At 40.5% G+C, this 13155-nt stretch overlaps 1 protein-coding gene across 6 annotated transcripts in view; it reads right to left on the bottom strand.

Annotated features, from left to right (window-relative positions):
• nav3 (neuron navigator 3) overlaps positions 1 to 13155 on the bottom strand; it is a 424334-nt gene that overhangs the window by 113651 nt on the left and 297528 nt on the right. For all 6 annotated transcript variants that reach the window (XM_082510872.1, XM_082510873.1, XM_082510870.1 and 3 more), the window contains 2 exons: positions 8547 to 8619; positions 2458 to 2632 (listed from right to left, as the gene is read on the bottom strand). In XM_082510872.1, coding sequence (XP_082366998.1) covers positions 2458 to 2632; positions 8547 to 8619 — 248 coding nt within the window. The remainder of the gene's footprint in view (positions 1 to 2457; positions 2633 to 8546; positions 8620 to 13155) is intronic.

Raw genomic sequence — 13155 nt, 5'->3', positions numbered from 1 at the left:
GCGAGTCCGTCTCTCTTGTTTGTTTATCGCCCACTTGGCGCCAGAAAGAGGAAACCAGCGGCTGAACAACAGCAGCACGTTTAAGCTTGATAAGCTGTTGTTAGAATTTATTTATCATTACTTTCTACACCAGGATCTTTTTCTACGCAGCTGACGCTGGTAACTGTGCAGGGGTGGATCTAGCAAAGTTTAGCCAGGGGGGCCGATAGGGCATGAACAGGGAAAAGGGGGCACAAAGACATACTTTTCTTTCTTATTCTCATTTAAAATGTGTAGCTTTTAATAAATAATTATCTGAATCTTACATCCAAAGTTTTAATCTGATGTAAAACATATAGAAGTCCATTACTGTATATAGTACCTATTAAGTCTAATATACCCTAGTAAGCTGTAGTACTTTTTCCTTTGGGAAGGTACCATCTGTGCAGTCTGCAGTTCTGTTGAAGAAAGATGTTGAATCTATTTAATTATTGTGGAAAAATAATAGATTTCTGTGCATTTTTTATTTATTTTTTTTTTTTTTTACACGTGCATTAAATTAAAGTTGATTACATCGATTAAGCATCACAAGGGTGTGGGGTGGTTCCCTATTTTTTTTTTGCTGGAAGTTTGCAACCCTATTAGTTAGGTTGCTTAATATTTCCACTAAGTACTCTTTAAAATACCAGAATAGGGAGGATGGAGCAGGTTTAAGTTTATTAGATTGATCAGTGTTGCTGAACTATAAAATATTTTGGGTGCAGTCTATTTTTTACATACAGGTATAACAGAATAGCGTTAGTGGTTTTTTTTTTAACTTGAGTATGAACTTATACAAAATGCAGCAAGATATTAAAAAAACAGTTTTATTGATTTAAAAAATACACTATATTGGATTCATATCAGTATCGGCAGATATCCAAATTTATGATATCGGTATCGGACATAAAAAAGTGGTATGGTGCCATCTCTACTGACCTCCACTGTGGCCTTCAACATTATTCACTTATTAGTGCAGAAGAGAGACAGTGAGGGTCTACATGGAAATCATCTGAGACACTTCTTTGGTTGAAACAAATTCTTTCTTGAGATCTAAACTAAAAAAAGATGAGGAAATGTGCAGCTTCTGTAATGGCTCGTTAAGTGTGTATGTATTGATTCGTCAAGTCTGAAACTAGGTTGACACAGCGATGTGCTTCCAACAATTCACTGTTTTGTGTATGTGTGTTCAAAAGAGAGAGAGAGTGAGAGCATTCACCACCTGTTGTGGGGGTGGAATAAAGAGGGTGGGAATGGGAGGCAGCTGTGCCCCTAATAACCCCCCTAAGACACGATACACTGACCCCACTGCCACCATCTCCTAACTCAACCAAACACAGTGAAGTCAAAGCTCTCGACAGTATCATCTTACTCACATGCCCACTCCTTAAATACTGAGACTTAACTCTGTTATTGCACTGGTTTAATGCATATACTCTCTCTCTACAGTCACACACTAATAGAAAACATCACAGCCAAACCGTGTGGCTGTGTAGTAACTCGATCTGGCCGGGGGGAATGCTGCTCATGTGTGGCATCTCAGGCCTTCTTTTAAATGCTGCTGTGTCTATTTACATCACACAAGTACAGGCCTTCTTTGCTTCTGCTGCCTTTTACAGCGCTCATCCCTCTGTAGGCCAACACTTCTGCTGTATAATCCACGTCTTCTTATACTGTATTTCTAAATAAACATACAACAAGCATCGTCATATTAAACACCTCTGGGGTCCTCACCTGATGAAAAGCCATGAAACAGTTCTGCAACATCTTCTAGCTTATTATAGCTACCTTAGTACTAAATGATGCTGTCAGCTTTTGCACTGAAGTGCTTATAAAGCAAATGTTTGGCATTTATTTTCTGTCAGGCACAAAAAATGATCAATGATACTCTCACATGTGTTTGTTAAACACAGGCTCACAGGCTTAGATTAGATTTCTGTTCAATGGATGGTCAGATTAGAACCTGAGTCAGGTCTGAGATGTACCTGTGTGCCAAGTCTGGTTTCTCAACTCTGTGAGGAGTATGTGTTTTGTAGTGAGATCAGAGACTAAGATTTCAATACTTCATTAAGCACTTTGGGTCAGCTTGTGTTGTTTTAAAAAGCTCTACAGTATATAAATCAAATTGAGTTGACTAATGTAGCTTCTTTGCTTTCTGTCAGCTAACTTGCCTCGTCTTACACATGGAGCTGATGCAGCAAAAACCTTAATCATCATCTTTGTATCTTGTTATTCATTTCCTGCACCACAGAGAGGAGGTCACATCCCTCAGTTTTCTGTTTAGAAAAACTGTAACAGGACCTAATTGAGCATCTGAAAGTGATAAATCAATGAATATTGCAACATCAAGCATGCATCCCAAACAGGCAGGCAGCACAAGGGAAGCAAAACAAAGACTGATCGGCATGAAAATCTGTGTCCATGTTTAGTGTAACATACCTGGATTGCATCTCTTGTGATTTGTGGCTGCTGGCAGATGATGCGGTGCTGCTGGTCTGCTGGCTGAGCTCCACCAGGGACTGGTAATACTGCTGCTGTTGCTGTTGCTGCTGTTTGTAGCGTGACAGGATGAAGAAGAGACCCAGGATGCTCTTTAAGTTGCCATTCCTGATTTCTGGAAGGTAAAAATGGATTGTAAGTGTTTGCCGTGTTAGTTATTTAACAATTCCTCCATCATACAGCCATGGACCTACAGAATCAAATTCTCTATGAATAGAAATGTGACTTCAGTCTCAAGCTCAGTCATCGCGAGCGTACACGCAGAGCACACATGTGCGATCTGCCTGCATCCATGTATCCTCTAAATCTACCTATGCATTTTCTTGGAATTAAAGTATTTTCTGCAAGTGAAAGTAATCAGCCAAAGATAACATTTTCCCAGAACATGTATTTTGACTTTCAAGCACTATAAAACGAGCATATGCTGATTGTGGAAGAAGAAAAAAACACTCAGGGACAGAGCTCAAGAGCAGCTGTTGTGAAGCAAACGTAAGTATTTAAAAAGAGCAATTACATAAAGATACACAGAGTTATAGAATAAGCACTTCAGTTACTTAACTGTATTTAGCAGGAATGATTAAGGCCACTGCTCAGAAGAAGGTCCAGCTGTTATACTGCAGATCCAAATAAAGCATCTCTAACCCGAGCTACACACAGCTGGATAATTTAGGAGCGGTGACCAGTAGGGAACTACTACTCTGATGTATTACTGGCACAAGTCTGTTGGACAAGCAGCCAAAATATAAAAGAGCTACTTTGTTTATAGTTCTGCTCTCGCCATGAAATAAGGAAGTGACTGCATGTGCTGCTGGGTGAGGGTAGAAGTGTACTGATGAAGGCAAAACCATTCAAATGCGTGAGATAAAAAGGAAGAATGAACAGTTTGGATTTTATTATCTGAATGACAACTAAAATGAAACAAGCTAGAAAACAGCAGCCCTGATAACCACGAATGAATCACCATATTCATGCTGCAAAATGAGCTCACAGCAGAAAAGAGTAACAAACAACAATAATAAGATAGAATTCACGTTTTGGATATTGGATCTTCAACAAATAGCAGAGCTGCAGATAAAGTAACTTCTTAAATATGCTGAAGAGGCAACAGAAAGAATCCTCTAATCAATAAGTCTATAGTGTAAATCTTACCCTGAACACTTTTGAGTTAATCTCAGACAAAACTCAATGCTTCCCTCACACACACACACACACACACACACACACACACACACACACACACACACACACACACACACACAGACATAGTGCTGAAGTAGGATCCAGTCGGCGATGAGGAAAAAGAATTGATCACTGGCTAACGCACCCGTTTGTGAAATGGGCTTTTCATACCAAACCCTCAGTGAGAGCTGGCACACAGAGGAATGGGAAGAATGGCAGTGGCTGACACAGGGTTTTTACTACATTTTTCAATCTGGTGAGGAACAAACATTCCCCCGGCCATCCGTGGCTATGCTGCAGAGGCTGTGAAAGTTAGGGAAGATTAATCTCTTGGGGGCGTTTCCTATTTTCTAACACCCAGAGGTGGTAATATACACTAGGCCTTTGAGAGAATCAGAACAGAAAACGCTTTCTGTGCTTTAGGGAAAATAACGTTGCAGATTCTGCTGCACTGGGACTAAAACTGTTTTGCAACTTGTAAAAAAAACCCCAGCCCCCGCTGAAATGATACTGTTGAGGACAAGAAGCAGAATAATGCTTTATCGATCCAACAGAATAAGTGCTTTTGTGGAAAAACTCAGCAGCTCATTTTCTTTAAAGAAACTTTAACAGGATGCAGGCTTGGGCCAAGGTGACAATACCAACCACGCAATTCAGCAATGCTAATTTCTATCCCCCTTTTGAGAAGATGTTGTCTTTTCACATGCCTTTAATTTTTGGTGGATGATCTAGTTCCTCTTTCAAATTATCATGTAGCATGTAATTTCCATTTAGACAGGGGATGAGTCCCAGATCTGTTAAAAGAGCCATGTAACAGCGTTGTCCCCTGCAAATGACTTTAGAGGTAATTGGCAATGACAGACATGTTTTGGAGCCAGCATGACTGCCATGCATACTATGTTCACGGGCCAACATTTTATTCTAGTGCAGTGAAACTGTAAATACAGCAATCGTTTTGTGAACATGTGCACAACCAAAGGCTGATTTGTCTTCAAAATATTTGTGTTGTTTAGGAAAGCAGGACTAACAGTTGTAACCTAAATTGTGTTTAGAATTTAGGTATGAAGATGAATTCCTGACGTCACTATTCTGCCATATTTTCAGTTACTTTTCTGGCAAGAGTTTCTACACAAATTACTCAGCTTATCATCTAACAAAAGCTCTGTATGAGTGCCGGCTCAAAATGTGATGTGAAACTCTCCCGGTGAGCCACCTTTTTCTGTCCATTTAGAGTAAAAAAAAAAAGAAGACTGCAGGATTCTGTGAGACACTAATGGCAGTTTGGTAAAGCTCACATTAGACATTTTTTTGTCAGAGATCCATACCTGCTTCATGCCAGCAAGTGTCAGCAGGAGAAATGCTGCTCTGGAGCATTTAAAGAAGAAGTTATTTAATGAAACAGCGAGGCTAGGCAACACATGTCATCACTAATAGCCTGTGTTGCCTCCTTCACTTTTCTCATCAGCAGCTTCTGCCTTCTCTTTACTTCCGTAAGCTTTTTCTAAATAATTGTATTTTCTAATTTTTTCACGTTTTCCATCATTGCACTGCTTTGTCTTACTACCTTTCCTACCTCTACTTGAAAGGCTTGGGCCCTGCCTTCTGATCAGAGGACAAGTGTGTACCCGTGGTTGATCTTGTCCTAAAGCCACTAATGAAAAGGACTTTAATGTGCTGAGTAGGTCATACTATAGGTTTCCTGGTAGCACTGGAACCAAAAAGAGCCTGTCTTTTTAATAGCCTCAGTGGGTGAGACCCTGCATTGGAAAGAGTGTTTAATGACCTGCTGTACCCCTCAATGTAACCAATTATCAAGTGTAGGAAACATGTGTTTGGGGGCTTTACACCTGCTTTTAAGGGTGGAAATGCTACACTGAACTTCCTGAAGATAATTATCGCATTTGAAGAGGTAAAACTTTATGTTGCCGCTTTGAGATATTTTGTGTCCAAAAGGGTCGAACTTGACCATGTGTTTTAGTGTATGAAGTTTGTCTTTATAACATGTTTAAGTTGACAACACAGCAGCATGCTCTCAGTAGCAGTGCAAACATTGGAAGCTGCAATTTCAAACATATTAATAATATTAGTGCAACTAGTATGGATGCTAAGTAGGCTTTAGGTGATGATAGTGTAAGTTGCAACAATGACTGAAATGTATCCTTGCAAAAATGTCAGATTTAGTTAGTCATGAGGATTTATGTCTGGGATCAGTTTCCACTGTGCCAACACATCCGGGAGATCTTAGGTTATTGAATTTTAATTGGAAGTCTTTCTTTGTCTCAAGTCTTTAGTAAAAAAAGCCACCATCATCCTCCTCTGTAGTGTGTGGACTCAATTTCATTAAAGCCTATAAGTCCCCTCGGTGAAATGTTTGTACGGGGACTAAAACACTCTTCAATGAGACGACTTTTTCCGGAACTTTGGTTTAAAGCCTCCCACCAGTGAGCTGCAAGGAGACTTCTGGAATAGTTATTGCAATAAGTAGTTTCTAGGTTCCTGTATGCACATCAAGCCTCCCACTTTATTTTATTCCCACATCTTGTAAAACTATAATAAAGACTGCATATTGCCAGGAAAGCCCTGGGCAAATTCAGTTAGACATGAGAGGGCAGACACGGCTGTCTCATTCAAGTCACAAACACAACCAACACATGCTCAATAGAAGAATGACCAAGAGAAGCCAGCAAATGAAATGCATCAGCAACAGCAATGAACAGGGTAACCAAATAGCCCATATATTTACAGACCCACTTTGAAATTCCAAGCCCAGCAAGTCACTTTGCTGTTTTTAGTGTTGTAACTGAGCATGGAGAATTTAGAGCTGTCGGTCAGTGTGTCAGCCTGTTAGGCTATTTCTGCTGCTCGAGATGTCAAGGGCAAGTTCAGCCCATTAATATTTAAAGGGAGCAGAAACAACATGGGTCGGAGCAAGCACTGGTCCTTGTAGATGTGCATTGTGAGTATAAACCTTTATGAATATGATATAACCATCCCAATACGTACTGACAGAGAAACTATTAAATGTTCTTTAAGATCTCCGTACTTTGAAACGTAACAATAACAACGATTTCATTTATTAAGGGGAAAAAAGCTACGCAAACCTACCTTTCCCTATATGAAAAAAGTAATTGCCCCCAAACCTAACTGGCTGAGCAGCAAAGACTGAAATTAGTCTTTCACATCACTGTGGAAGAATTTTGGCCAACTCTTCTTTGCAGCATTTTGTTAATTCAGCAAACCTGAAGGATGCTGGGTAGAGGTCGGCCTGTTAAAAGTCATGCAAAGCATCACAATCAGATTTTATGTCCTGAACTCCATCTTGTTCTTTTGAGTCGTTCAAACGTGAATATGTGTGTTTCACTGTCCTTCTCCTTGTCTAGCAGAGATCAGAATTCATGTTTTCATCAATGACAGACAGTTGTCCAGTTCCTGAAGAAGCAAAGCAGCCTCGTCACACTACCACCACCATGTTTGACTGTTGGTATGATTTTCTCTTTATAAAAAGTTGTGTTAGTTTTATGCATGAATGAAACAGGATGCAAACCTTCCAAAAAGTTTTGCGTTTTACTTGTCAGTCCACAGATTATTTTACCAAAAGTGTTGGGATCATCAAGTAGTTTTTTTTCCAGTGTGTGTGTGTGTGTGTGTGTGTGTGTGTGTCTGTGTGTGTGGTCAGCTGTGATTTTTGCTTCGGAACTCTTTATGTTGAATCATGATCACTGACCTTCACAGAGACTGTGGGGCCTACAGTTCTATAGATGTTGTTCTGGGTTCTTTTGTGAGCTCCTGGATGAGTCACTGATGCCTGTGACTCCTGATATCCTCACCACTGTCCAAAGTTTTCTTCATTTGTGGATAAATGGCCCTCACTTTCTTTCTCTGAAGCCTCAAAACCTTAGAAATTACTTTGTACCCATTTCCAGACTGACAGATGTTAATGATTTTGTTTTTCATCTGTTCTTAAGTTTCTTTAGATTGTAGCATGATGCGTTTTATCTATTTTATCTTTTATCCTACTTCACTTTCTCAGAAAGGTTCTATTTAGGTGATTTCTTGTTGTGATTCGGTGCTATAAACATTAAATAGAATAGAATTATTCATACCTTGGTGTAGCTTGCAAAATTTAATTCAGTTTTTAAAAAATATGCTTAATCACAGTTTATTTATGATTTTTGATTATCTGAAACATGCAAGTGTGACAAATATGCCAAAAAAAGAAAACAGAAATGGCACAAATAAGTTTTCACTGCACTGTATGTGCTGCTTGCTGTACTGAAGACATTTTGACTGCAGTTGTACATACAGATACTTTTTTATGGAACCTTAAGGTGTCCCTGCAGAGTCAAATCAAATGTAAAACGTATTCTTAATATATTGTTTGGAATGTCTAACCCTAGCCTTGTGAGACAGTTTCAGACAATCATTCACTTTGGCAGAAGCCGTTCAGAGTAGAATGCTTCATAAGACTGGCGTGTCTTATAAAGCATGTACTGTGTACCCTGATGGTCAGGAGGCAAATCCAGCCCTGCAGTTTTTATCCTCCCACAATCCACTCTGATGCCCTAATGACTGCCTACACTGCCATAGTGAAAGCTGTCATGATACCAGTGTGGTAAATTCCATTACCGTGAAGTACACTCACATGTCTCGGAAACAGGCTTAAACCAGGTTTCTGAAAACATTTGGTACTGTGAAGAAATGGAAACCTACCCACAGAGGATGGGTCGCATTGAAGCCAAATTAATTTTCCAGATTTAGAAATTAGACAAATACAACAGCCACATCTCTCTTCTGCTGCTCCACCGACTTAATTAAGTTTAATCAGGCCTCAAATTTTGTATTATTCCTACCTTCTGCTGAGAGCCCTTGTACATTCACTCCTCTGGCATCCAGGAAACTGAGGCAGGCATCCACATTCTCAATCTGTTGAGAAGATGGCAGACAGTCAGCACAAAGCACAAAGGATGTGATGACACTTAACATTCAATGAGCCTAAATGTCTCGGGGCAGAGGGCTCAGAGGATGGAGCTTATCAGCATTATGACCCATAAAGAACATCATTGTGTGGTTATTACCCGACCCCCGCACAACCTTGGGATCAGGCCGCATGACATACTGACTGCAGTGTGACGCCACCTACACAATCCGCTGCATGTCATGTTCACGGATTCAAGGGGAGACACAAGGCCATATGTACACAGTATGCTGGTAAGTGGTAGAAATACACCCCCAGAGTACTAACATATATAAGCAAGACACAAAGATATGTGGTACTTTGACACATACAACCCAACAACAGAGACAAACACAGGAATAAGCGTTCGTATAATTTACACATAAACACAATGACAATAGTACAGTGTGGCCCACGCTCACAGTGTAGGCAACAACTCCCACCTATGTTTCAGCTGTACAAAGGCGCACTGAGGCTGCAGTTATGAGGGGGATTTTTGCCATCCTTGAAAGCAGCTAGCGGGTCGCTTCATTAACATGGTGGCCACCCGCCAATCCCCCTTAATAGGCCTTTTATGATCAGGCCAAAGGTCTTAGCGCTTTACGCAGCGCAGTGTGTCAGGGCCATACAAAGGGCAGGCTGGGCAACTCAGCCAGACGTCCAACGGGCAATGATGATTCATGAGCTGCAATTCCCTGTCAGCCCTCTAAAGCCTGCTAGCTTTTTCTCTCTTTTAAATGTGCGCTTGCTCTGTATTCTTTTCTCTCTTCATCAAAAAGAATCAGGACACTGAGTCATATCTGTACACAGGCTGTTTGGCAACTGCATTGTCTTCAATGTGTTATGTGTCTTTTAGTAAGGAATCAGCTTAAATGTAACAAGACACGGAACTTGATATTTTAAATGTTAGGGCAGGGCTACAGCGGTCATATGTGGTGAAGCTAAAAAAAACCTCAGAAAAATTGATAAAACATCTCTGTGGATTTTTTCCTCACACAGGTGCAGAGCCCTGGTCTGAGTGCTACTTGAAGCAGTAGTGTCCACAGATTTTTTTAACTCTGTCACTCCCTGCAATGCACAAAAGGCTCAATATAAGTGAGCTGAGTGAGGAAGTTAAACTTCTCCAATAAAGTAAGATGGATTCAAATCCTACAGATGAAGGCTTGCAGAAAGCCTTCATCTTTTACCATATGAATCATCATGCTGACACAATCGCACATGCAGCACAAGCTAGAGCACTTAAAATAGTATGATGACACAATTAATTTTATGGTTAATGCGGATTCCATTTACAACAAAACTAATCAGAGATCATTTTTTGGCAGGACATTATGAGGCTTTGGACTGATGGAAAGGATCCTTATGCTCACTGTCAACCTGACTGTGGAACAAACAGAACGGGATTGTCAGAACTGCTGGAAAAATGAATGGTGATCTAAACTTCACTAGACAAGCTGGATCATCAGTTTGTCTTAAGGAAAGCACCATCTATTGGTGAGACAGAGAACACTCTCTTTACTCTGACTTTGAACTAATGCCCTCAGGACGACGTTGTAGGACGCCACTAGCTGGCAAAAAGGATTTAAAAAGAGATCATTTGCGCCAAAAGCAGTAAGTATACTGAATAATAAGAAGCTGTGATGTCCACTCAAAGGCTCAAACAGCACCTCAAAAGCCATTGCTGAAGTACAGCAACCACTTAGCAGCCACCTTGTCTCCCAAATATGATGTTTATACTGGTTGTACCAATGGGAGGCTGCATGGGACACAAATTCACAGACGGAGCTTCTCCATCTGCCTGACACAACTTATAACCACCCACACACAACAAACCCCCACACATTTCGGTTTCCATATTCTTTCCCCACATGTTGCGCTCAAAGACGAACATGTGTGCTCTGGCGTTAACTTTGTTTGATTCTTCCAGACGCACGTTTAGAAGTTTGCATGTTGAGAGACATGTGCGAAGCAGCATTCGTCTCATTACGTCAGTCTAATTAGGTTTGAAGATGTGTGGTGTAGGAGTTCTCGCAGTCTAATGCCTGCCAAAACAAACAGCTTATAGGTACAAAAGATATGCCATCAAAAACATTTGCGAGATAACAGACGTTTTTATCAGCAACTCAACTCAGCTCATTCAGTTGCAAATATTTACAACACAAAGGAGTGCTGTACTACTTTGCATCTTCTCCACGGGCAACGTATGTGTTTGAAGTCTGATTTAATAGCTGATAAAGACAAAAAAGGACCAAACCCATAAACATGCAGTAAATCTCTTTAGTTGGAGACAGATCTGCCAGCTTTTAAAGCATCACAGAAACAAGCCTGTGCTGTTATCCTCTGTGACTTCAAGTGGTCAACCAACTATGAATTCTGAGACTTTTAGACATAACCGCTGTTTGTTTTTAGTCTGCATTAACTGCAAAATGACGTAAACAAGGGGAATAATGATTGAAGGCGTTGATGACGGCTGGAGCATTAATGTTCCACAGGGTCCTGGCGATGTTTAACTGCTAGTTTGGTGGGTGGATTGGCTTTGTGGCATCCTGTAACAGCCTCTAGAGAAACCGACATAATTTATTTTTCCTACACATCCTGGCATCACACAGATCCACATAAGCCATTAAAAGCCATTTGAAAATGGGGCATTATGATGAGGCACACTTTACTAAATCATGAAATACTTTAAGCAGAAAAAGGGGAGCACATATTGAGGGGTGACAGGAGTGCACATGTAAAACACACACACGAGAGGAAGGAGGAATGAGGGGTGCTGTTAAGTTTCTGCGATGAATAACTTTGAATTAAGCTACATTTCATTTACAGCGTCACAGTCCGAATCAAAATTCCTGATTCTCTGTAACATGGGCAGCAGGGCAAAGACGACTTATGCAAGTTTCATCCTTTCTGAGGATGAGGACTCCCTGGTACACCTGTCTTACACTGTCTTGTATAAAATCATTGGATGCTGAGGTAAAGCCAAAGGAACACAAATGAGCTACACTCATTTTATTTGCATCTGTATTACAAAACCCTAACCTGCTAAATATGGAGAGAACAGTTTCAAATTTTGTCCATGTGATACAAAGGCCTCTGCAATGATCATATACGTCACAGAAATAATGAAGTGCTCAGATGTCTCTTTGTCATGATGGACTGGTGAAGCCTAAATCCATCTATCAATCTCCTGCTCCCTTCTCCCCTCATCCGTGAACCCAGAGATATTTTAAACTTCTCCATTTGGGGCAGAAACCTGTCCCTGACCCCAAGTGTCAGTGTCCATTCATCCATTCACTTCCGCTTATCCTTTTCAGGGTCACAGGGGGCGCTGGAGCCTATCCCAGCTAGGGCTGGAGGCAGGGTACACCCTGGACAGGTCGCCAGACTGTCACTGTCAGTGTTTTTTCCCTTTAATGGCTGACGACCATTGCCTCAAACTCGGAGGTGCTAATTGTCATTGCTGCTGCTGAAAACTGCTCCAGTGAAAGCTAGAGGCCACCATCTGATGAAGTCCGCACAACCACAAGATTTACACAAAGTAGAGATGAGACCAAGGGCCACCAAAGTGGAAGTTTTCTGGCCCTTGTCCCCACTTAGAAATTCTATCCATAGAAATAATGAACAGAATCAGTGACTAAGAGCAGCCCTGGCTCCCCCACTAACATACTTAGGGAAATGTAGCATACCATTTGACTGCCACCCCTCATTACAGGCAGCCATCATCATATATGTAGTGAGTGTAGATAGCAATTACTCAATCGGAAACATGCAGATCCTTTATACAGTTGGCACAAAAGTCATTCCAGTTACCAGATTTCCTTATTTCCCCAAACACAGGTGAAGAGTGCAAAGTTTGAATGAGACTTTGTGCCGTATTAGACAGGCTATTAATGTTAAATAAACCAGGTTGAAATACGCCAGACGTTTCCTATCATGGTGGGGTATTGAAAGCTCTAAAAGATGTTACAACAAAGGGCTGCTTTTAATGCCGTATCTGTGATGAATGTGGCATTGTTGTGTCATGTGTCACCTTTTTATCCTTAATAGCATCTTAAAATAAAAACAACCACAAAACAAACAAAAAAATGTTCACTTGAGGACTTTATGGCTACTGCTTTTTCATATAAATCAAAACTACACAAACAGTTTAGAGACTTTTTGTCTTGAGGTGTTCTTTCTTCCATCAAAACACCCTGTGAATTTTTCTAACCACAAAATAAAAATAATATTTAATAGTACTTGTGTTAAAAATCTTGTCTTTGCTTAAAATTTTCAGTTTAAAAAGCAAAGTTATAGAAATTCAACTCTACAGTGGTACATTCTCCTATTCTTTCTACTCCAGTAAGACTCAGTAAGACAAACATTAGATGTTGGCTACATCTACTGTACATGTTTTCAGTTCAATTCCCCGAAGTCCCATCTTACATATGAAAAGTGAACTGGAGCACGTTGGGCCTCTCTAAAAGTATCAAGTGACTGATGTATGATGGTTGGAATTGGAAAGT

The sequence above is a fragment of the Aulonocara stuartgranti genome (genome assembly GCF_965226115.1).
Source record: "Aulonocara stuartgranti genome assembly, chromosome: 17".
NCBI classification, from domain to species: domain Eukaryota; kingdom Metazoa; phylum Chordata; class Actinopteri; order Cichliformes; family Cichlidae; genus Aulonocara; species Aulonocara stuartgranti.
This window is presented reverse-complemented; position numbering and strand designations above follow the sequence as displayed.